Source organism: Fukomys damarensis, unplaced genomic scaffold, assembly GCF_012274545.1.
Source record: "Fukomys damarensis isolate Sample0158 unplaced genomic scaffold, DMR_v1.0_HiC HiC_scaffold_24, whole genome shotgun sequence".
In the NCBI taxonomy this organism is placed as follows: Eukaryota; Metazoa; Chordata; class Mammalia; order Rodentia; family Bathyergidae; genus Fukomys; species Fukomys damarensis.
The window spans coordinates 70,527,896-70,554,211 of record NW_022900936.1 but is presented as its reverse complement, the minus strand read 5'-3'; the positions used below and the strand labels follow the sequence as shown (position 1 = coordinate 70,554,211).

The 26,316-nt window shown below is 40.0% G+C and overlaps 1 protein-coding gene across 4 annotated transcripts in view; it reads left to right on the top strand.

The window, feature by feature from the left end:
* Nucleotides 1–15,379, top strand: part of Rad18 (RAD18 E3 ubiquitin protein ligase) — a 143,107-nt gene extending 127,728 nt beyond the window's left edge. Inside the window, exons 12-14 of one of the 4 annotated variants that reach the window (XM_010618704.3) lie at nt 4,936–4,998; nt 12,732–12,827; nt 13,904–15,379. In XM_010618704.3, the coding sequence (XP_010617006.1) occupies nt 4,936–4,998; nt 12,732–12,827; nt 13,904–14,006 (262 nt within the window). In that variant the 3' untranslated portion in view covers nt 14,007–15,379. The remainder of the gene's footprint in view (nt 1–4,935; nt 4,999–12,731; nt 12,828–13,903) is intronic. The other 3 variants (XM_010618714.2, XM_010618721.3, XM_010618726.2) reach the window with 3 other exon arrangements.
* The last annotated feature ends 10,937 nt before the right edge of the window (nt 15,380–26,316 follow it).

Genomic DNA, 26,316 nt, shown 5'->3' with positions numbered 1-26,316 from the left:
CAAGTACCTGAGCTTCGTGTGACCCCATGAGATCCATCTACCAGCAGTCAGCTATTCTTACATTACTGTGGGAGTTCAGCTCAGCCTGTAGAAAGATGTCTGGCCTATGGGCAGTTGTTGAAATAATCTCTCTAAGCTTCAGTTTATTAATTAAAAAAAGGAATTGTAGTTCTTTTTAAATTTTTTTCCTTACTGACCTACTTAAATGACCCTAAAAACCAAATGAGATGACCACAGATTATGACTGCTTTGTAAAGTGACATAAACTTAGTTATTTTTGCATGACCTCGTCTTTTACTAAGGATTTCCTATGTATTACTTGATTGTAAGTTCTTTCTTTTATTATCTTGTATGTATTTTTTTGTTTTGCTTTTCATGTCGCATATACTCAACCACATTTAAATTGATGCCACAGTTAGAAGAGATTGGGGAGGAAGGATAAATATTAGATAATAGAAAAATTCCACTTATGAGTTATCTTTATCCACAGGGTTTTTATAGCAGGTGTTTGCATTTTTCCTACCCCACAGTACCTTTTGTACCTGCCATGCTGGATAAATAAAAAGTTCTGATGAATTTGTATGCTGGTGTCATAGAAACCATGGAAATGAAAGATTTAAATGGTGTACATAGTTATCAGGTTTCCTAGGACAAATTGAAATACAGTGCTGAAACTGACATAGTTGAAATAGTACCTAAATAATTATTTAGGTAACTCAGACTCAGGTCTGTTTTATGAAAATGGAACTGGTGTTTGTTGAACACATACTATGTGCCAAGCTCTAAGAATGCATTTTCTGTGTTATCATTGGTTCATCTTTAAAATATATCTATAAAGTATATGTATTATTATCCTGGCTTTGCACGGAGGATACTTAGACTTGGAAAAGTTTCATAACTTGCCCAAGGTTACACAGTAAATGACAGAAACAGGAGTTAATTTCACTTGAAATCTTATTTTTCCCTTGACACTAAAATTTATGATTTTTTTTTCTCATAACGTTACTGGACATAGGTTGCCAGAGTATTTGTTATCTTTTCAGATAGGATGGTTACAGGATGAAATTGAGTACTACGAAAAGTATTATCACAGATTGTATTTTCCTTTGCCTGATAAGAAGCTGTGCTGCTTTTGGTCAGAGAATGGCAAGAGTAAAATACAGTATTTTAGAAAGATCAGATAGGAGCAGACACATGAAAATAAAGTCTGGATGATAAGAAAAATTAAGTACAGGTGATTCAGCTCAGCCTTCCAGAATCTTCCAGAACAGAGGTTGGGCAATGATAGAATTCTAGATTGACTGCTTTTGTCAGTGAGACTTCCTTGAGTGTAGTCTTTGTAGCAGTGTCCACTATATCCTGGACCACTGATTTGACTGCCTGTCTTTAGAGAATCTTTAACTTTCCTGTACCAGACCTCAGGTTCATCCAGCTTCTTAGAGTGTGGTCTTCTAGAATGTTCTAAACCCAAAAGGAGAGAAGCCTAAGTTCACTCTGAAAAAGTTACTTGTTCTATACGTAAAAGTTATAGTTGTGTCGACTTGTGCATACTCTGACCCCAAGCATAAAGAGTATAATTAATTTTCTCCTTTGAAGGATTTTTAAAGATGTCTTGAAAGTATATTAAGGAATTTTTGATCTTCAAGGCATATTAAAATGATTAAGGCCTCAACAGTATTAATTGCTTTACCCACAAGGAATAGATCTGTGAGTGATAATTTTAGTAACACTGACATTTATGCCTCAGCTCTCTGTAAAATCCTATCTGAAAACTGTGTTTAATTTAATTAAACTGTGTTTAATTTCAGGACTGTGGCTTTTGAACAGAATAAAGTCAAGTACATTGCTTTAAGAAGAATAAGCAGTTCTGTCTTAGCATCAACCTTAATAACTCAGAGGGGACTAGAATCAAAGTAGCAGATGCAGCAGAAAATCCTGAAGCTGGATCATAACTTCTCTTGACTTTTGTCAGTCCATCCACGATTTGAGTGCCGGGGGTGAAGCAGAAGGAAAGATAATAGGAATTGAGGGCTCTGGGGCATCAGCCTGACTGGACAGTGGTATTGAAATCAGGGAGGAAGGCTCATAGATGTGTTTTTTATAAACCTCCCCTACCATCTGTTTCCAGAGAGGCAGCCCAGCGAACCTCTCAGGTTTGTGCCATTAGTGTACACAAATATTTTCTTTTAACAAACCAGTGGTTTGCGCTGGTGATTTGAAAGGCTCTAGGGTGAGGTAAATTGAACAAACTTCACTAGGATATTGACAGGCTCACTTAGCTGGAATGGTAGGGATACTTTGTAACCTTTCTGTTTAAAAAACAAGGACAAAAAAAATAAAAAGTTTGTGCGTGTGTGTGTGTGTGTGTTTTAGGGAAGCGGGAGTTGTTGGCAAGAAACTGACTTGACACCTGTAAAATCTGGATCCAAATGATCACCTTTAGTCCACATTTCTCTGCTCTTTGGCTCTCATCGGGAACAGTGTCGGCTCCAGGAGTGAGGGAAAGGGGTGAGTGGGGTGGGGAGGTGATGGTGCATTCCTGTAGTCTCAGCCACTCTGGAGTCTGGGGCAGGAAGGTTGCTAGTCTGAGCCAGGCTGGACAATTTTGTGGGACCTGTCTCAAAGGAAAATTTAAAAACAGAGCTGTGTATGTAGCTCCATTTTAGGGGCCCTGGTCGAATCCCCAGTGTTGCTCAAATGAACTGGTTGTAGGATAGATGGAACAAGAAAACCTTACTCCTTTTATATACAAAGTACAGATGCATAAATACAATACATAAAAGGATCGGCATTACATTTGTAGTACTAAACTTTCCTGAGAAGAGTTGGGGGGAAAAGGAAGTCTAAAAAGGTTCCTTTGGGGAACAATAATGAAAAAAGGTGGAGAAATACCTCTGTTAATTCTATTTAGGTAATGAAGAATGGATGACTTTGGAGTGGAAAGGAGAGAATGGAAAGGTTAGGTTAAAACAGCTTCTGTTTTCTTATGAACTAGAGTAGTCATCTCTGAAGTAAAGAGGCACAAGAGTCGAGATCTTGTGAGGGGAGAGAAACAGAACCCCTTTGGTGCCAATGGGAAGACAGTGAATAGAGCCCCTCCTCAGTGAGTGGATGTGGGTCTCTTTGTTAGGACAGTAATGAAGTTGGTGAAGTCTGCTTAATGTCCGTTAGGGCCTTCCACTTTTCTTGCTTCTCTCTTAATAAAAACTACATAGTTGTTGAATGGGAAATCCTACTTAAGCCAGTTTCAGGTAAAATGGATGATAAATTAATGTGTGAGTGTTTTCAGGGACACTTGCCTCTGAGCAGGGGCTGTCTCAGTGTCAAAGAGTAGCAGATGCTTAGGTCAGTGGTTGCCCACCCAGGGTGGAAGGGGTGTCCCCAGTGCACATGTACACAAAAGAGAATTGTCTCTGGACAAAACAGTGTCTCACCAGTACATGTGCTACTATTTTTAAAACATACAGAACTGCTCAATAAATACACGGTAAAACACTAAAAGTATTACTGGATGTGTAATTGTTCCTTGTCGTGATTTTTTTTCTCACATACTAAAATTACCACAACTTCTAAGTGACCTTCGTGTCCACAGTGAGGGAACCACCGTGCGAGATACAGTGAGGGACAACACTCTTGGCAGTGTGAGGAGGTCTCCACACCTAAACCTTGACACACAGTCGCAGCCAGGGTGGCTCTGCCCACGGCCCCGTCAGAGTGCCAGGAGTGGGAGGGGAAGTCCAGAACTGTGCCTAATGACTCTGTGGTCCCTGTTCTATTCAGGTCCCTTACACAAACATAGCTACAAAATATGTGTTAGAAACTTTTCAAGTAATATTCTCAGTGCTAGGCCATAATGCCTCCCTCTCTCTTTTGGTCCCATACTCTGTCTTCTTTGAGAATATGAGGAATTCTACCCAGTAAGCTTCCTTATGCCTTAAAAACCTAACAAAGTGATTTGTCAGAAGTATTGGAAAATGATTTGTTAGTACTTAAACCTCCATAATTTTTTAACTTTTGCTGTTCATTAGAGTATCATCACTAAAGATATAATTGGCATGAGCATTTCCAAATCTGTCCTCATCGGAGAGAAAACGGGATTTGCTTTAGCCTGTCCTACTCCACAGAGTACCTGACAGTCACTTCTGAGTTATTTCATGTAGCATAGCACTCATGGCATGGTATGTGTCATGTGTCTAGTAGCGTTTTTTTTTATATATTGATGTATGCATACCTTTCTTTAAATAATTTCGTATTGATTCAAGAAAGAAGATACTAAAAGCCTTCGTAGAGTTTGTTCTTTTTTCTATTAAGGCCACAGATAACAGTACTTCAAGCCATATTGCACTTATAACTAATTACCATTAATAGCAGGATGGTCAAATTAATTAGATTTTCTTTTACTATGATTAAAAAGAGGCTGAAAACCACTTAGATACTTATCTCTTCTGAATTTTACTGGAATTCAGTTTTTTTCCCATGGTGCTACAGATTGAATAAAACACAGCTTGATCTTTGATATAGGAAATTAAAAATCCTCATGACAATATTCCATTTAGATCTAGTTTTATGTTGAGGGATTTATTTGAGCTTTAGTGATTTTTTTCATTATTGATAATTCATTTCTATGGCTTTATTGAAATTCAAATGATACATAATAAACTGAATGTTTAAGGTGTGGTCTGGTTGAGTTTCCACACGTGTGTGCAGCCTTGAAACCATCTTCATGGTCAAGATGGTAAACGTGCCACCGCCCCCGAGTGTCCTTGTGCCACTTTGTCCCCTTCTTGCCCGCCCCATTTCCCTGTCCAGGGAATTGCCACTGGCCTGCTGGTTTGTCTTCTCACACGATAGACTCGGTGGTACTTTCCAGAATTTTACATAAGTGGAACCATTCAGTTTTATCATCTGGCAACACTGACACCCATCTCCTTTCAGCTCCAGTTCAGACATCATAAGAGACCTCCTGGAAGAAGAGGAAGCCTGGGAAGCGTCACACAGGTAAGTTCTCATAATCAAGAAATATGCAGGTGTTTTGACCCCAAAAGTGATGATTCCATGCAGCTGACTTTCAAACAAAGAATGTTTATACTTTCTGGTTTGAAAAAAGTAATAATCTACACATAAGATAAAGACTTCTAGTTCACTCTTTGTTTCTTTCCATTCTGCTTATGCAATCCAGGGCTGGGGATTTAATTCAGTGGTTTACCACCTGCCTTGCAAGCGCAAGAGCACAAGGACCCAAGTTTGAGCTCTAATACACACAAAAAAAAAAAAAAAAAAAAGGAATGGAATCCTATTGTAATAACTCTGTCTAAATTATTACTGAGGACAGTTTAATCATTTGGCCTAAGATACCGGCTCAAAGTCATTAGGAAACTTTAAATCCCTTCATTTATAAAGGAAATAGAAGCTATTATGTGGGAGTCCTTATCTTCCTAATACAAGACCTGTAGGTCTGCCTGTATTGATACGTGTACTGACCTCATTCTCTCTGTTTGAGGCTAATAGTTCCTTCCCCCTCGTTCCTACACTGTCATCTAGAACTCCATCCCTTCTCCCTTCTTTGTCTTCTGTAGGCAACCTGTGCTTCTCAGTGTGCCTGTCCTGCTGGATTCTCAGTATCTGTTTGTAGTCTTTGCAGCCACCATTGTAATTTGATAAATGGTGTCTACACTTGGACTTTTCATTTCCTTGTCTCCCATTTACCTTTTAGCATATTCAGCCAGTCCATCGTTTTGAACTTTGACGAGCCCACTGAAGACCTCCATGTTGCTAAAGAGAAAGTACAGGTTTTAGACCTCATCTTCCATGGCTTCTTAGCAGTATTTGTTACTACAGATCTGTTCACCTTCCTGAAAGTTCTCCCTTCCTTGGCTTTTGAGATACCTTGGTTTCCTTCTCACTATTCCAGTTGCTTCCTTTCTTCTTTCTTCACTGGTTTGTCCTCAGCAGTGGTGGCAAGTCTATGGCACTTTTTCTTTTAAGACAAAAATAAATGAATTAGTTGTTTTTTCGAAATTAAACCTTCAGTGTTCAGGTTTAATTGCAGTATTGGCACTTTGTGGTGAATAGGTGAGTTTGGGTTGGAGTTTCGGCACTTGTTTCTAAAACATTCACCATCACTGATTGAGAGGTTTCATTAGCAACATATTACTCTATATTAAGCATTGTTTCACAGTCTGCTTATGAAATTTCCTACAGCCTGTTCCTTAAGCTGTTATATCTATAAATATTGGTTCATCTAACTGTTTCAGGTTACTTTTTTTTTCTTTATGAGATGGGCAGGCAGATATGGGCATAAGGAGACACAGAAAGGTCCAGGAAAACCATGTTTCTCATACACACAGGTCCAAGGGACATGGCATACCACTCAGGGCCTCATGAGGAAGACTCCAGGCTGGCCAGGAGATAGGAGACAGCAGCAAGGAAAATATTAGATCAGAAACTTTACTAAGGTTTCTGCAGGAAAGTCAAGGAAGGACTGGGTAAACAGTTTAGGGCTGACTAATTTGAATAATTTTGGCAGATTCCAAGCTAGAAGGATAGCCCCTTGTTACCAGTACCTGGCCCTGGGATGATAATGTTGCTTTGGACTTTGGAGGGGCCAGAGAAGGTATGGCACTAGACTCCTTAGTTTGCATATCGGTGGCTTCTGGCTAGGCATTTGCTATAGCCTACAGTTGGCTAGCCTTTCCCCACCCCTCTAGGGAAGTCTGCACATAAAGAAAGGGTTTATAAGGTATCAGACATCATAATATGAAATCACACACACACACACACACACACACATCAAGCTACAAGATATACTTGCATTGAACAGAGTGAAGATAGGAAGAGCAATTGACCTGGTATATCAGTTCATTTTTCTTGCCCTGACTTCCCCTGCACTGATTGAGAAAAACCTTGAGAAGTGTGTGTAGAATGGGTTTTGTCTTCTCAGATCACTCCCTCTTGGACTGCTTGCTTTTTTGGACCTAGACACTGTGATGTAGTAAGTCCAGCCCAGAAATGAGAAGAAGCCACGGTATGTGTGGGGGATACAGAGGACCCAGCCATCACCTCTCACTGAGTTCCCAGCCGACATAGCTGGCTCCAGCCTGCTCATCATGTGAGTGAGCTATCTTGGAAGTGGATCCAGACTCAGTCTCTTCTGACCTGAGCTCTCTCCAGGTCCCAAAATCATGATCAAATTAATGATTGTGTTTTGTGACACTAAAGTGTGAGAATGGTTTGGGCAATAGATAATTGAAACAGACAATGAGCAGAAACAGTTTCTGTTTTTGTTTTTAATCACTGTGTAACAAACTGCCCTAAACCCTTATTGCATAAACCACAACCATTTCTCAGTCTAAGGCCTGGACCAATGCACTTAGCTTGTGGGCTGGCAGGGACTGTTAGCCGTGCTGTCTGGACCTCTTCCTCTCTCTCTGCAGTCCTAGAGCCTGTCCTTCTCCATGTGTCCTCTCAGTGATCTCTTTACGTGGTCTTTGTGCCGGATAGCTGGATTTCCTACATCGTGGAGGCTCAGGCTCCTGACTTATCTATCAGTTTGTTGTCCCTCAGCTCCCAATTCACATTCTTTGCCTGTTCTCTGAAAACTGAACCAAACTGTTTACATAGTTTTCCCTGCAAGCTTTCCTGATGTTACACTTTATCTGTGGGAGGCATTGAGGAAACCTTGCAAGAAGAACAGGCTTTGCTTCTCGGCCAGACTCTTGTAGCACTCACGGGTCTTCTAGTGCTGGCTCCTAGGTGCACAGCAGCTGGCAACCACTGTTCTACCTGTGGCAGTGGCCCTCAGTTAGCCAGGGTCATGCACTCTTCAGCCAGACCTGAGTCTTTCTGGCAGGGAGGAGGAGCTCTGCCATGAGTGCTCTGTTTGGGGCTGCAGAGGCACTAGTTATTCCTTTTTCCTTGCTGTGTTCTGTAGGATCCCTTTTCTTTCTTACTAGCCATACCCTTGTTATTAAAAGCCCTGTTATAGTAGCTGTTGGTATTAAAACTGTTCTTTCTAATTATTGTGACCCCAATTAGACCCAGACTGATAAATTTCCTAAGAGTACAAATATGAAGGCCCTTGGCCCTTTTCTGCGGGGAGGGGTACTAGGCATTAAACCCAGGACCTCTATTCTGAGTTACATCCTCAGCCCTGTTTTTGTGTTTTTATTTTAAGACAAGCTCCCACTAAGTTGCCCAGGCTGGGCTTAGATTTGCAATCATCATGCCTCAGCCTTTCAGAGTACTTGACATTGCTATACCTATTCTCGGGCCTTATTAAGACTTTATCCAAAATGAGTATCACATCACCTCTGTCATACTCCATTGAGTCACAGAATAAGTCCCAAATCCTAGGCAGGAACTGTGATTCAGTTTGGGGCACCACTGTACCAGGCTCACTCAGCACCACAGCCACCACCCGGTCTAGATGAGGCACAGTTCCAGGACTTCAGGAATCTCCTGCATGCCTCCTCCAAGTTAGAATTTACCCAAGATAAAGAGTCACTGTTGTGACCTACACCATTACAGGTTAGTCTGGCCTCGTTGTAAACCTCACAAATGGAGTCATGATATATACTCTTTGATGTCCTTCTTTAGCATAGCACTATGTGCCTTTTTCTATGGTTACACCTAATACTATCAGGTTAGTCTTCACTGCTGTGTCTGTAGCAGTTCTTCTCTTAGTGTGGTCTTCCAGCCTCCTGAATAAGAAGCTCTGAGGATCAGGCCTAGTCGTCTGTGACAAACCTTCAAGTGATTCTGCTACATGCTTAAGTTTGGCAACCATGGTCTACAGCAGTGGTGGCGAACCTATAGCACATGTGCCACAACAGGCTGTTTGTGTCATTGAAAACTCTAAAACTTTGCCACCACTGGTCTCTACTACTCCACTGTATGAATTAATGACTATTTATCACTTCTGTCATTGCTAGATACATACATCTATTTGGAGTTTGAGGCTATTATGAATAAGACTGCAAAAAACATAATAGTAAATATCCTCCAGTGTGTGTTCATTTTTATTGAGTGTATTCCTGGGAGTGATACTGCTGGACCAAGGGTATGTATATATCCAGCTTAAATTGTGACTGCTACACATGTTTCCAAAGTGGTCATGTTAATTTAAACCCCCATCAGCAATGGTAGTTCCAGCTGTATCTTATCCTCATCAGCCTTTGGTGTTCTTAGTCTTTTATTTTAGCCATTCTAGTGGGTGTCTATTGCTATCTGACTACACTGAATATATTTTCTCCACTTTATTGTTTCTAGTAGGTCTTTATAAGTCTTTATTGCATGTATGTATTATAAATATCTGTAGGAATTGCCATTTTACCCTTCTGATAGCGTGTTTTGAAAAGAAATTCTTATATGTAGTTTAGCACTTTTCCTTTAAGGATAATATTTTTGTGTTGTGTGAGAAATTTTCTCTACCTTGAGTTCTGAAAGGCATTTTCCTATGTTGTTTTCTCTCTTTTGTATTGGTGTTTTTCATCTCTTAATATGGCATATGTACCCATTCATTTGGGTTCTTAAAGTGCTTTTCTAACATATTTTGTGATTTTTATATACATCCTTTGTTAGATTTCTGGATATTTGATATCTTTTTATGCCTGAAAATACTTATTTACTTAGTTTCTAAATACTTGATAGTTTATAAAACTAAGTTTGTGCATTGACCCTGTATTTGGTACTTTTGATAAATTTACTTAATAATTCTAATAGTTTATAGATTTCTTTATGTGTTCTGCAAATGTAGAGGTGTCCCATCCATGTAATGTATTCTATACCTTCTTTCCTGCTTAATTATACTAGTTTAGGACCACTACTCAGAAGTGAAGGGATTCTTTTCTTATTTCTAGCCTTAGTGAGAAAATGATAAATGTTTTATCCAATTTTTAACATAAATTGTGTTCAGTTTTATCAAAAAAAATTATGTATCTAGTGAGATAAACTCGTGATGTTTTGTTTTGTGGTAATTTTAAATAAGTGAGATTGGCTTCCTGAAATAAACCTAATAGTAATAGTGAATTTTTAAAATATGTTACTAGACTTGAGTCTTAATATTTTATTAAAGATTTTTGTTCGCATTGCACAATTGACTTACAACTTTGCTTCCATGCACTGTGCTTGTCACATTTTAGCCCTTACTCAAGATGGTGCATTGGTTTCTTGGATGGTCTTTGTGCCCCATACAGAGGATTGAAAGTATTCTGCAAGGAAACAACCAAAACCATGTTTAGGAAAAAATCAGAACACCCAGCTGTTTAGTATGGGCCCTATTCTGACCGGGCTGTAGATAGCATGAGCCGGGGGAGTCCACTTACCACCATGTTTTTCCTATACTGACCAAGTAGGGGAGGAGATTGTTAAACCATTTTAAGTATAAAAAAAGAACTAAAGGCACCTATCTATTTAAAAAAAAAGAACTAGAGGAAAACATGAGAACTGTGCATTATCTAATACAGGATATAGAAGTGATTAGAAGAACCAAATAGAAATTCTGGGGTTGAAAGGCATACTAACAGCATGAAAAATTCACCAAGGGGCTCAACAGTAGATTTGAGCAGTGGAAGAAAAGATCGGTGAAGCTGAAGAGAGATCAGCTGAGATTACCCACTCTGAGGAACAGAAAGAAGGGTAAAGGATAATTATCCCCCAAGCCCTGTGGGACACCACCAAATGCATCAACATGTGCATAATGGAGACCTAAGGAGGAGAGAGAGCAGAAAGAATGACAGTAAATAGTGGTGAAATTTCCCCAAATTTGATGAAAGACACTACACATCTCAGAAGCTCAACACACTCCAAGTAGTATAAATACAAAGACAGCCATATCTAGACGCATCATAATCAAACTGTCAGAAGTCAAAGACAGAAAAAAAATCATAAGTAAAAACAATTCATTACTTAAAGCAGATCGGGTGTTAGAAATCATGGAGGCCAAAGGCAGTAAACTGACATATTCCCAGTGCTAAAAAAAGAGACTGTCAGCCAAGAATACTATAATAAATGTGCCCTTTAGAGATGAAGGTGAAATGTAGATGTTCCAAGAGAAACAAAATCAGGGAGAATTGATCATTAGGGATCTGTCTTATATAAAATACTAAAAAGAATCTTTCAGACTGAAATGAAAAGACCCTGGACCGCAACATGAATGCACATGAAAAAATAAATACTGCCAGTAAAGGTAACGACATAGGTAAATATAAAACAGTGTAGATATATTTTGGGTTGTAACTTTTTTCTTCTGTTTTAAAAGACAGTTTCATAAGGCCATAGTTATAGTCTGTATTGTTGAACAATGTGTAAAGATAAAATTTGTGTGACAGTAATAGCACAAAGTATGGGGGAGGGTACAGAGCTAGGGTATACAGGAACAAGTTTTTGTATACTATTGACATCACATTGGCATTTATCTGGACTAGATATTGTTGTAAACTAATATGCTAATTGCAGTCCGCAGGGCAACCATTGAGAAATTTTAAGATAGCGTAACAAAATGACACCATAAAAAATGTCTGTGATGGAGTAATAAAGGAACAACAAAGACATTAGATATAGACTAGCACATCTATACTGGTATCAGACAAAATAGACTTTAAGATAAATATTGTTTGAAAAGATGCATCTTACAGTGCTTAAAAATATCAATCCATCAAGAAGATAAATGAAGCCAGGCGTGGTGTTGCATGCCTGTAATCCCAGCACTCGGGAGGCTGAAGCAGGAGGATCACTTTGAGTTCGAGACCAGCCTGTAACTACGTAGTGAGGTCAGTCTCAACTACATAGTGAGACCCTGTCTCAAAAAAACCAAAAAAAAAGAAGAAGAAGATAAATGATTAGAAACCTATACACAGCCAGGTGTGGTTGTACACACCTATAATGGCAGCACTCTGGGATGCTGAGGCAGGAGAATCACAAATTCAAGCCCAGCCCGGCAACTTTACAAGACCCTGTCTAAAAATAAAACAAAAAGCATGTATTCACTGAACAGTAGGCCCAGTGTACATGCCCCAAGAATGAAGGGAAGGAATATTACAGAGCAACCAGGGACATAACTCAACCAACAAACTCCTGGGATGGGCCCAGACTTCCTCTATGGGTGAGGCTAGCATGTTAAAATGGGCCTCCAGCCAGACGGTACTGGTACTCACCTTGGCCTTCTGCCTTGCCTGCCCTTGGGAATTGCTCCTGCTCTGCAGGTTTGGGGCATGCTCTGCTGGTGTCCAGAACCAAATTCAGTGCTTGCTACCATGTAGAACAATACCAGGGGTCAATACCGGGGGTCTTGCGCAGATTTTTTTTTTTTTGCTCTTTCCTGTTTTAAGTGTTTTTCAAAGAATACATTTTATTTTATTTTATGTATATATGCATTTATTTGTTTTGGTGTTTTGAGACAAGGTCTCACTGTGTAGTCCAGCCTAGCCTTGAACTCACAGCACTTCTGCCTCAGCCTCTGGAGTGCTAGGATTATAAGATTACACCACCACGCCTTGCTAAAGAACACTTTTAAAGTTTGATAAAATTTATCAATTTTTAAAACATTATGTGAGCTTTTTTTTTGTGGTGGGGGATCCTGCCTAGGAAATCTTAGCCTAAACCAGTATTACAAAGATATTTCTCTTAGGTGCCAGAGCTTTTAATTTTTGCATTAAAGTCTATAACATATTTCATGTAAGTTTTTTAAATGTTAGAAGTATGAATTTTGGTTTGGTTTTTCTTTTTTGCATCAGGAACTCTGGCTGTTGCACACTGTATCCTGAAGGGACTGTCCTATCTCCCTGTAATAACATTGGTGCTTATTTTGAAAGTCAGTGGAGTATGTGCGTGTGAGTCCCTGTTCTGCTGCGTTGATCAGTCTGTCTTCATGAATGATGCACACTGTTGTTTCTGCAGCTTCATAGGAAGTCCTGAAGTCAGGCAGTGTGAGGCCTCTCCCTTGGCTTTGGACATTGTAACAGTTTACATTTGGGTTCACTTTTTGTGCTGCATAATTTATGGCTTTTAGCAAGTTGTAAAGCACATACAGCCCCCACTTTAGTGTCATACGGAAGAACAGTGTCAGCCCTAAAAACCATCTCTACTCTGCCTGGTCAACATTCCTTTTCCCCACACCCCAGCAACTCTTTCCTGCTCCTCCCCCAGAGGTGGAAGTTGTAGTTTCTGTCATTTCCCGGCAGCAGTGGCCTACTGTCTGTGCCCCTACGAAGTGTCTCCTGTCCTTCCGCCTTAGACAGACTGCATCTGCCGCTCTGAGGCAGTACATCTTCACTTGCACCCTGGGCTGTGAGTTCAGCTCTTCCCTCAGTGATTAAAAGCTTTTGCTTCTCAGAAGTGTCTGGGAGGCAGGCAGTACTAATTGGCCAAGCACATGATACCCTGGGTTCCACCCCAGCGACTGAAAGGAAAGAGAAAGAATTCATAAGAATTTCAGCTGATTTCGTACCTGGTTAGAGCAACGCCCATCTCTCTCCAGCGCTCTGCTTACAGTGAGAGAGGCTGCGTGGCCGTCTCTCTGGAGGGTTCGTGAGTACTGTTTTCTCGGTTGCCTTACAGTCTCAGCTTTCTGACAGGATCAGTAAGAGATATGGTTAGACTGGCTTTTTCTTGTTAGGATAGAAGAAGCTTTTTTCCCAGATTTTTACATATTAAGATATTTAACACAAGCATAAAACTACTAGATTTTGATTCAGAAAAGGTTTTATTCCTGATTTTCACTTTCTGTGCTCTTTGAGAATTCACTATTTCCTAGTTACAAAGGGATAGTAGTAATAATTACAGTATGTCACTGGGAGGCAGTTTGGGGGTTTCAGTGAAGTAATGCATGTGAAAGTATTTGTAAGATAGATATAACGATGGAACAATGATCATTGCTTTCTAAGCTGTCATTTCTTTCTGTTTTTAGAAATGATCTTCAAGACATCGAAACAAGCCCAAGACAGAATCGCCGCACGAGAGCAGCTGAAAGTGCTGAGATTGAACCAAGAAATAAACGTAATAGGAATTAGGGGCCTTTGCCAACTCTTTTAATGCCATGATCAAAATGTGGTAGCTTTGATTGCTGAATGTAGATTTCATATTTATAAATGACCGAGGAAAGATGCGAATTTCTATATGTTATGGTTAACTAGTTTTCATTCTTTCCCATATTTCTGAAAAAGGAAAAGGTGATAAAACATTATCACGTGGTCAGTTGCCTCCTATCTCTAAACCATTATCATCTGCTTGTTCACCAGCTTCCCTGAGTGGGCAAACTGTTTTGCAGAGGGATTTGTTTGGTTTGCACTTTTAGGGTATCTGCGAACCATTCTCGTTTTTCACTATGGAAAAACCAGCTTTAGAAGAGGATCCTTTTCCTCCTCTCCACCATAACAAGTGGTTGAATTGGAGATGTCTGTGTCTGCTTCACTTAGTCGTGGGCATGTGTGAGTGCCTGTCACCACAGTTCTGTGGTACTATCACCCGGGGTAGGGGCGGTGTTTATTAGACTTGGGTTTCACGTGTCCCTGGAAGTAGGGTTCCCATTTAAAGTCACAACGTTAGTATTATAAATTTTTTAAGTTACAAGTTAGTATTATAATTTTTAAAGGTACAAAGTTATATTACAGTCTTAAAAGTTACGTTAGTAATATAATTTTTTTAAAGTCACAATAACTTTTAAACAGACATTTTTTTCTGAAATGATACTTTAAAATGACTACTTTTAGTATTTTTTAACTTGAGCTAGTGAAATTTCTTAACAGAATGAATCCCAGCTACTGAAATATGCAATAAATGGATTTGTAAATGAACAGACTGACTCAGGTCAAATTAAAACAATGTCCTCAAAATGGTGCCCTGTGCACAATGGAGTAAAGGCTATATAAACCGCTATCATCATGCCGGTCAGATAGTGTCATCTGTGTGCAGAATGTCTTCCTGTTCCCAGTGCTTTGACATTTCAGAGCCAGACCATGCCTCTGTCACTTCTCTGCCAGCCACGACCCAAATACATCTGCTTTCAAATAACAGATAACAAATGAAGCAAAGTTAAAACACAAATTCATGAAAGTGCTGGGGACAGGATTTGTGATTTCACCTTTCCAGAGAATGTCTCTGTTGACATCACCCTCTGGGTGTGTGTTGAAGTCTTGATTGTGGAATATCATTATGGTAACTGTTTGGCGTCCTGGCACTGAAATCCGCTGTCTGTCTTCTTCTTCATGAGTGCCCTGAGTTTCACGTAGTAAGAATTTGTCCTAGTCATTGTAGCTGCTTCAAGTCTAGTAGCTAAGTAGGCTGACAGCAGCACACTTGCGAGTCTTAGCAGGTCTGCAGTGAGCTGAGTGAGCAGTATCAGAGAGAAAGGTTAAGGCTGGTGTGATGTTAACAACACTTGAGTTGCAGAATCCATGCTGCCATGAAAACTGCTTGTTTCATTAAACATTACCCAGTCCACTGTAAATTAATCTGGAAGTAATTATTATTTTATTTCCGCAAAAGGAGTTTCCAAGGGCTTGGTAAGACCGAGGATGGGGAACCAGGCACATGCATTCACTCCGTAAATATTTGGTAATCTACCTAGTTATGTATCAGTTGCTGTGCTAAGCCCTGGGGACTACACAGGTAACTAAAGACACTCAGTGGGACGGGCAGGAAAGATTCGTACCTAAGGGGACATTTGAACAATGTGTAGAGATTTTGGGGTGTCAAAACTGATGGAGGTGCAAAGGGTGGTAGAGGCCAGATGCACTGCCAGGTGTTAGAACGCACAGTGAGCTCCTCTGTGAGTTTGCTGGGGCCGCATGACAGCGTTCCACAGACAGGTGCTCCTGGCTCAAAGTGCCGGAGGCTGAAAAGTCTTCAGGTTAGTAGATGTCTCCCAAGGCCTCCTAACCTGGCTTGCAGACAGTTGTCATCCCTCTGTGTCCAAGCCTGGTCTCATGTATCTGTCCCCTTATCTCTTCTGACAAGGAACAAATTGGGCGGCACCTGCTGTGTGACTTCATTTTACTTCAGTTACCTCTTCCAAGACCCTGTCTCTAAATATACCCACAAGGTGACGTCCTGGGAGTTCGGACTCCCAACATATATTATTTTGAAGAGGGCACAAATCAGCCCCTAATATCCCACAATAACGAATTAAACATTTCAAATGTCAGTGGTAATAAGATTGAGAAAAGAACTCCAAAGTTTATCCAAAAAATAGGGCCTGATGGGCATTTATTGAGCTCTATGTGTTAGCACTTAGTATATGTTTGCTATTCATACTTTGAAAATAAAGTATTTTACATCAGTTTAACAAAGACTAAGGAATTTAGGGTGTTAGATTCAGAATTAAAACTGATAGGCTTTTAGTGAAAAATTGAACCAACCAAACTCTGCCGGGCATGGTGGCACACGCCTGTAATCCCAGCACTCGGGAGGCTGAGGCAGGACGATCGCTGTGAGTTCGAGACCAGCTTGGGCTACCTAGTGAGGTCCAGGTCAGTCTCAACTACATAGTGTTCCATCGTTATATCTATCTTACAAATACGTTCACATGCATTACTTCACTGAAACCCCCAAACTACCTCCCAGTGACATATCTGTAATTATTATTATTATTATTATCCCTTTGTAACTAGGAAATAGTGAATTCTCAAAGATCACAGAAAGTGAAAATCAGGAATAAAACTATTATACTATACTATATTGGTTCTTCCTACCAGAGAACAAGGGATGTCTTTCCTTTTTCTGATATACACTTTGATCCCGTCAATCTCTTTTTTTCAGAGTGCTGTAGTTTTCAGAGTAGAGATCTTTTACTTTTTCATTAGATTGATCCTTAGGTATTTAATTTTTTTTTTTTTTAGATGCTATTATGAAAGGAGTTGTTTCTCCAGTTCCTCTCTCAGTGAGTGTTTTTTTTGTGTACAGGAAGACTATTTTTTTTTTTTTTTTTTTTTTTTTTTTTTTTTTTTTTTTTTGTACTTGGAATAGAACTCAGGACCTTGGGCTTTCCAGGCAGGGGCAGAACCACTAAGCTAAATCCCTGGCAAGGCTATTGATTTAGAGTGTTGACCTTGTATTCAGCTACTCTACTGAATTTGATTATTGAGTCTAGAAGACTTTTGGTGGAGTTCATGGGGTCTTCTATGTAGAGTATCATGTCATCTGAAAATAATGACAATTTAACTTCTTCATTTCCTGTCTTTATTCTTTTTCTTTCTTTCTCTTGTCTAATTGTTGTGGCTAATGTTTCCAGAACTACATTGAATATGACTGGTGATAATGGATATCCTTTTCTTGTTCCTGATTTTAGCATGAAAGGTTTCAGATTTTGACCATTAAGTATGATGGTGGCTGTTGGTTTGTGATAGATGGCTTTTATCGGGTTGAAATAGAGACCATCTATTCCAATTTTCTGTAGGGTTTTTATCACGAATCAGTGTTGGATTTTTGTCAAATGCTTTTTCTGCATCTATTGAGATGATCATACGGTTTTTGTCCTTGTCTCTGTTAATATAGTGCATTTACACTTATTGTTTTGCATATCTTGAACCATGCCTGTATTCCTTGGATAAATCCTCTTTGGTCATGATATATGATCATCTTGATGATCTTCTGCATTCTGTTTGCCAGTATCTTATTGAGGATTTTTGCATCTATGTTTATTAGACAGATTAGCCTATGGTTATCTTTTTTGGTTGGATCTTTCTCTGCTTTTGGGATCAAGGTGATTGCTTTTAGGAATAAATTTGGGAGTATTATTTCCTTTTTAATTTCATTGAAGAATTTAAATAGTAGTGGAAGTAGTTCTCTAAATGTCTTGTAGAATTCAGCAGTGAAGTCATCAGGACCAGGGCTTTTCTTTGTTGGTAAGTTTTTAATTATCAATTTCATTGATTGATATTGGATTGTTTAAAATTTTTTTTTTAGTCTTCGTTCAACTTTGGAATCCATTTGTATCTAGAAATCTGTTTATTTCTTCCTGATTTTCCATTTCACTAGAGTACAGAGTCTCAAAGATAGGTATTGATGATCCTCTGGAGTTTTGTTGGGTCCGTTGTAATTTTACCCTTTTCATTCCTAATTGCATGAATTTGGGCCTTTTCTTTCCTTTTCTGGATAAGGTTGGCTAAGGGTTTGTCAATTTTGTTTATTATTTTGAAGAAGCAGCTCTTTGCTTCACTCATTTTTTTGTATCATTCTCTTAGTCTCCGTTGCATTGATTTCTGCTCTGACCTTTGTAATTTCCTCTCTAACACAAGCTTTGGGTTTGTCTTGCTCTCTTTTTCTAGAAGCTTGAGGTTCAGCATTAGGTTATTTATTTAAGCTTGTCTGTTTTCCTAATATGAGTATTCACTGCTGTGAATTTTCCTTGAAATATTGCTTTCATTGTGTCCCGTAAATTCTGGCATGTTGTATTGGCACTGTCATTTAATTGTGTAAGCTATTTCATTTCTTCTTTAATTTCCTTTGTGACCCATTGGTTGTTCAGGAGTGTGTTGTTCAATTTCCATTTGTTTATGAAGTTCTTGTGGTTTCTTTTGCTATTGGTTTTCAGTTTCATTACACTGTGATCTGATAATATACAAGGGATAACTTCAATTCCTTTGCATTTACTTAAACATGTTCTATGAGCTAGTATGTGGTTTATTTTAGAGAATGACCCCTGTGCAATTAAGAAGAAAGTGTATTCTGATTTGTGGGGTAGAACACTGTAGGCAGCTACTAAAGCCATTTCTTCAAGAGTTTGGTTGAGTTCTAGTATTTCATTGTTGATTTTTTTGTCCTGTTCTATTTGTGACAATGGTGTATTGAGATCCCCCACTACTGTTGTATTAGTGCAAGTTGATTGTTATGTCCATTAACATTTGCTTTCTGTAGTTGGATGCACTAATATTTAGTGCATATATATAAATGATTGTCGTCTCTTCCTGTTAAATTGTTCCTTTTACAAGGATGTATTGACCTTCTCCATCTCTCTTAATTAGTCTTGGTTTGAAAACCACTTTATCAAAATAGGATAGCTACCCCTGCTTTTTTCCAGGTTTTTATTGCATGGAATATTGTTTTCCACCCTTTTACTTTCAGCCTGTGAATTTCATTTTGAATTAAGTGTTTCTTGTATGTTTTAGTGCATATATATAAATGATTGTCGTCTCTTCCTGTTAAATTGTTCCTTTTACAAGGATGTATTGACCTTCTCCATCTCTCTTAATTAGTCTTGGTTTGAAAACCACTTTATCAAAATAGGATAGCTACCCCTGCTTTTTTCCAGGTTTTTATTGCATGGAATATTGTTTTCCACCCTTTTACTTTCAGCCTGTGAATTTCATTTTGAATTAAGTGTGTTTCTTGTATGCAGCATATTGTTGGATCTTGCTTCTTGATCCATTCTGCCAGTCTATTTCTTTTGATTGGTGAATTGAGACTGTTAACATTGATGCTTATAACTGATATGTATTGACTTATCCTTGTCATGATCTTTTCCTGTTGTTGGAGTCACACAAACCACCACCCACCTGCTGCTGCATTTAATTTCTTGTCTTGCCTGGTGGGGCCTCATGGAGTTGTGATCCTCCTTGTCTTTTCCGAGGATATTGTTTAGAATTTTTTGGAGTGCTGGTTTGGTATTCATGAAGTTCCTCACATGTTCTTTGTGGTAGACGTATCTTATTTCTCCATCTGTTTTAAAAGATAGCTTTGTAGGATACATCAATCTGGGTTGAAGGGTTTCAGAGGGCTTGAAATATTTCACTCCAGGCTGTCCTTGACTTGAGGGTTTGTGTTAAGAAGTCTACTATGACTGTAATAGTCTTTCTTTTGTATGTGATTTGTTTCTTTTATCTAACTGCTTTTAACATGTTTTTCTCATGTTGGATTTCTAGAATTTTGACTATTATATGCCTAGGTGTAGGGTTTGTTTGTTTGTTTATTTGTTTTCCTTAGCTAATTGGAGTTCTATAAATCTTACACCTACCCTGAAACCTGTTTTCCAGCTCTGACATTCTACATTCCAGCTGAAATGCTCAAATCACTGAAGAGGAAGCAGAGGTGCAGGGAAGGAAAGTAAGCTATACCTGGAAGACTAGTGACTTGGAACTTTACGTGTAGAAGTGCCCTGTTCAGTCCTCTTTTCTTCTCTAGCTATGTTTTCTCCTGTGCTGATTTCACCCAGTCACTTGGCTTTGAATTCTCTCTCTTAATTAATGATTCTCAAAATTATTGAGTATTAGATTGGCTTACTTGACATGTCCCATAACTAAGGAATTAATGAGTAATGTGTCCAAAGTTAAAATGTCTGGTCTTGTGTATAATAAAATCCTGGCCTTGAACTTGCTTCATAGTTAAGTGTTCTCCCTAACCCATCTGGATGTTGATATAGTGTGGCTTCTTGCACTGGGGAGATAGGGGAGGTGGGGTCCTTGTGGACTTCTTTCCCTGACCTGCTTTATTCTTTCACTTATCCTCCAGCATGGCTTTGGTTCAAGGGGAGAAGGGGAGGAGAAGTGAGGAAGGAAACTGCCATTGAGTGCTATCATCAGAGGGTTGACTGGTAGAACCCAGCAGGTAGTTCAGGTTGGCCCTCTGGGATCTTTGGAGGCCCCACTGGGAGGCCCACACAGGGTTTGTAACTCATGCAGGCTTGCTTCTCTGGGCAGCTGTTCTTATCTCGTTTTGGTTGTCTCTAGTGCATTCCATACAGGCTCTGTTGGGATCCCACTGTTTCTCTGTCTTGTAACCTATGCACATCAGGTACACTTGCAGCCCTCATTCTTTTTCTGCCCTCACAAACTCTGGAATGCAGGTCAGTCCCAACATAGCTATTTTTCTTTGTTCTGATGCCAGTAGTCAGCCAGCCAATTTGTCTCTTGCCCTCTAGATCCCCGTTGCCGAACAAGAGTTTTCTGCAGTGGTAGAAATGTTCTCCATTTCTGGTGTTCAGTATGGCAGCCTTTGGAATTACAGTTGAGGAACTGGATTTTCATTGTATTTCATCTCATTTTCACTAATTAAACATGCATGTAGATATCAGTGTCAGTACTCAATCTAGATCTAGAAGAGCTTTAGATTTTCAGACTGGTGGGCTGGACATCTGTCTGTCCTGCTCCCTAACTGCAGGCAATGTATTTCAAGCTTGGAGTGCTCTACTGCTGTCCTTCCGTCATTGGAGTGAAGGGGAAACACCCACACCTTCTCTTTGGAAAGAAAGGAATATGAAGCTCTCAATAAAGTTCACTCAAAATAAATCCCAGCTGTTCCTCAAGACTTTAAACTGTCCTGGCCACTGAAGAATGCATCGTGCAGCCAGTTTTTATCGTTGTTGCTAATTTGGGTGTTTTGATTCAAATCTCTCTTTGGCACTTGATACTGCCTTTCCTCAACTAGGACATTTTAATATACTGTTATACTTAGAACTTGCTTTTTATTCTATGAATTTGACTCCTTTGGATGCTTTAAGAGCATTGATTCAGTTTGTCTTTTTGTGACTGATTTACTTCACTTAACTTGATCTCCTCGAGGTTCATCTGCAGGGTTACATGTAATGGGATTTCCTTTTTTTTTTTTTTCCCCTAACATGGAATAATCTTCCATTGTGTGTAAATCCCATAGATGGACATTTGAGAGGTTTTTTGGGGGGTTGTTTGTTTTTCTTTTGCCTCTTGGCTATTGTGAACAATCTCAGTGAACATCTCTGAACAAATATCACTCCAAGCTCCTGCTTTCAGAAATGAGACTGCTAATCGTCTATTTTTAGTTTTTTGAGAGCCCTTCATACTGCCATCCATAGCAGCTACAGTATTCTGTCATCCTATCATTCATGCACTTGGGCTCCTGTCTCTAAACCTTCACCAGTGTTTGCTGTTTTCTGTCCCTTTTGTGGTGGTCATCCCAGTGAGTCTAAGGTGACATTTCCTTGTGGTTTTGATTTGCATTTCTTTAAGATTAGTGATGTTAAGCATCCTTCAGTATACTTCTTGACCATTTGTATATTTTCTTTGGAAACAGATCTTCTCAAGCCCTCTGTCCATTTTAAAATGAGATTATTTGTGGTTGCTCTAGAACTCAGCTCTGATCTCCTGTCTTTCCCACCACATCCTGCCCTATGAGATACAGTGGTACACTCTTCCCTTTTTACCCTGCATGTGGCTCCTCAGCTCCTCCCCTATTACCACACTAACTTGCACCACCATCCTCTGTGTGAGGTCCCCACTCTGCTTGGTTTTTCCCACAGCAGCCACCTCATACTGTGGCGTGTATGCCCTGGGGTCCATCTCCTCTCTGGCCTCTGCCTCTTATCCTCCCACTGCTTGCTAGATGGCAGCTGCTCAGACCTCATCACAGTTACTGCACATAGCGGGCTCATTCCACTTCGGGACCTATCTTCCCTATGTATGTTGAGTTCTCTGCTCCTGAGTTTCATGGGGTTCTCTGCTCATCAGTTCTAGAGCTACCCCGACATCCCCTCTCTTGGAAGCCTTCCTACATCTCTAGACTCTGTTTCCTTTCCTTCATAGTATACACTGTCCAGAGTTACTTGCTTGCCTACTTTTTATTGTTTTCCTTCCCTTACCAGAATGGAAGCCCTGTGGCAGCAGGAGCTCTGTCAGGTTTACTACTTTAGTGCCTGGTAGGCCTTGAATACTGTCTAGTACATGACAGATTTCAAGAACTATGTGTTGAAAGACAAGAAAAACAAAAATCTGTTTGTTGACTGACTGTCTTCTTACTGGAGCGTGAGGTACACGAACCTGAGGACTTTTCCTGTGTGATCCTCACTTCTGTGTTCTCAGTGCTCTGAACAGCACTTGAGCATAGTTTGCGGCAGTAAACCCATAAGGAATGAGGTCTTGCTGAAGAAGCAAGATTTTGAGTCAGGACCCATTGGATCACTTTCTTCCTTCCCTTTCTCTGTCTTCTGTTCTGTCCACTGTTCAGCTGTTCCAGACATGCTTGATCCAACTGGATGAAAATAGCATCAATTATATTACTTATGTTAACTGCTTCCTGCTTATCCAAATCCTCATGGATCAAAGGAGGTGTGTCTGTCTGTCTTCGCTTATATGATCATCTTTATTGTAAGTACACTGTTGCATTTCTTTATAAAGTGTATCACTTTTCTAGCATTTATACCCACTCTCAACTAAAAAGGATTCTAATCACCATCAATGAGGACCTAAACTATTAAAACTATATGTTACTTTTTTACTTAATACTTAGCCTGTAGTTTTATTTCTTTGCACCTAAACTTAATTTTGCTTTGAACGTTTGGGTTAATTTGCATATTAGATGCACAAATCTTCATTTGAAGATGACCAAGAAACTCCTAATGCTAAAAGGGATTACCTCATCTTCCCGAATGCCTTCCAGGATTTTGCTAATAGCTTTCCTTTTTGTTTAACAGATTATCTTGCAGCCTCTGTGTCATACTGAAATGCTCTGCACTGACATCCCTTTCTCTGAAGGCTTTGTGACAAGAATAGCAGCGATTATGTATACAGAATTCTCTTATGAGCATATCGATTAACTCTCATCAGGGGACAGACAAGGGATTTGTCTGAAGGATTAGGACAATTGTGGTCATGGAGGGGAAAAAAAAAGAGGCCTGAGATGATATTTTTGTTCTCTTGATCTTAAATTCAAGATGACATGAAATATGGGAGCTTGAAATCAACCTTACAGCCAACCTCGTCCTGTGTCATTATTTTTTAGTTGAGGTTGCTTAGTGGTCAGAGGAAAAGTGGCCACACAGTTGAAATGTAGAGTCAGAATGAAAACTGATGATCCCTTTGGACAAGAAAAGGGCAGGTTACCAAGGAACTGTTAACGTCTAGTGGTTTAGGGTGGACTCCAGTCCTCAACTTCCCATGTATGTTTTTTATCTGTAAGATGTGGCCACTCATTCCTGCCTTGCTACCTGCTAGAGAAAAGTCCAGATGATTTATCATCAGATCATTTTATTAAGCATCTAATTGCATGTGGAATAGTGCTAGCCTTTTACATAAGAGTGACATCATAATAAGACTTTAATTTAATTTTTGAAATATTTATTTTAAGCAATGTGGTTTATTATTTATGAGGCATAAAAAAGTTTATAGTAAGAAGTTTCCCTGCCACTACCATTTTATATCTTGAGTTTAAGTACCACATTCAAGCTTTTCTTTCCAAATTATTATTCCATACGCACTGACTGAATCTGAAATGTAAGCTCTAAAGTAAGCAAAATAGGCATGGACATGTATCTGCATAATAGAAATACGGGATGGAGAATTCCCAGGCCATAACTTGGAAAGCTCTTTAGAAGACAGTAAGATGTGAAGGCATGACCTGTCACCTTCTCATCCTCTGGACATAATACTCAACACTCACAGTTCAAGGGAAGAAAGGTTTATTTTGACTGAAAGTTTTCAGTCCATGTTTGGCAGGCACGTGAGACACTGAAGCAGCGTGGTGGACAGGGCTGGCAGGAAGCAGAAGAGTAGATCTGGGGAGGAAGATGCACCCTTCCAGCCCATGCCCCCCATGACTGGACTGACCTGCCGACCTCCCAACAGCAAGTCAGCTACATGACCGTCATGATTCATTCACCTTCCGAAAGGCCTGTCTGTGAACATGTGAGGTCTTTGAGATCCATTCTCCATCCAAATCATAAGAAGGTGCTTAGCAATTTGGACAGCTTGGGATATCACTGCAGGGTGCCATCTTTCCTGGGAAGCTCTTCCAGAACAGAAACCTGGTGAGCTACAGAGGGCTCCCTGCAGAGCACAGCCTGGGTTGCAGGGCCCTAGCTCTGGGTTGTCTTTATAAATGCATGAGCAGAAGTATGACAGAATCAGTGCAGAAGTGATAAATAATTACTGAATGATGAGATTGTTAAGGGTCCTCATTTTGGAATGTTGAACTAGCAGGAGCTGGAAGAGTCCTTTAAGACCATCTAGTGACTGAATACTGTGTGTTCTCACATCTAATATCAGAACTATTGAACTTTGTCCTCAAACACTGTGTGGAATTGTATGTTTGGTGGGGGCGCCACTTTTAAGGGGGATGTAGGTGAAAAGGACCACTTCCACATGTGGAGCATAAATGAAGGAACCACATTTGTTAGGCTTAGGAGAAGGAAGAGAGGAAACTTCAGATAGGAGATATGCGGGGTACTTGTCTTGATGGCCTTAGGGTGAAGGAAATACCCTAAGTAGTTCAAGAGCATATACCCAGAGCCAGCCAGTAGAGGCTCCAGAGCTGTGGACTCAGAAAGCTTTCTGAGCTGCTCGGTCAGGAGCCAGCATCCCAGCAGTACCACAGTTTTGTCAGAGGCTGTGTGGCTACAGTGAGGAGATGAGATAAAGGGAGGGCTGTGGGACAAGCGTCCACTTCCAGAGGCTCGGAGGAGCTCGCAGATCACCATGGCCTCTGAGAGTGCGTGCTTAGTCTAATACAAATTGAATTTTGCCTTTAGTGTGAATTTGCTCTAGTAAGCTTTATTAAATTCGTATATTTGCATTCCCTTTTTTTTTACCCAACTACTTTTTTCACATTGGCAGAGGATAATTAGATACATGCTAATTATTGTCTTCGTCTTCTATTGCTGCTATGACAAATTACCACTACTTAGTGGCTTAAAATAACAGAAGTGTATAAGACTCTGTACAAGTCCAGTCTGAGTTCTGCTGGGCTAAAATAAAAGGTGACAGGATCGTGGCCCCTTCTGAGGGTCAAGGGGAATGATCTTCCCTCTTAGCTTCTGCAGGCTGCCTGCCTTCCTCTGCTCTTCCTATCTGCAAAGCCAGGCAGTCGGATAAGCCCTCCTTATTTCACCTTGCTCCCACTCTTCTGCCTCCCTCTTCCTCTTCAGCATCCTTGGGAGTGATTGTGTTGGGCCCTATTTTAAGCTCATCTTAATTCTATCTACAACCTTAATTCCTCTTTGCCATGGCCTGATGTAGTTCCCATCTCCGGGCACTGTGGTTACTACCTCAGTTGTACAGCAGATGTGCTGTCTGTCGGAGGTGGGCTTGGATTGTCTCCCTTATGTCTTGCCCTTGGCCGTGATCATTTGCAAGGCTGCTTCTGCCTAATATTCCTATGGCACTGTGTTGGGGCTTTTTTCTCATACTGGGGAGTGAGCCTAAGGCCTTTGCAATGAGCTACATTTCTCGCAACGCCCCCACCCCTCTAAAATTTTTGAGTCTTACTAAGTTGCCTAGGCTAGGCTTGAATTTGAAATCCCCCTGCCTCAGCCTCCCACAGAGCTGGATTACTGGCATGTGCCACCACACCTTGCTTGTGTTGAGGTTTTCTTAACATCTGTTCTGGTCTTGATATATGAGTGTATGTGTGTGTGTGTGTGTG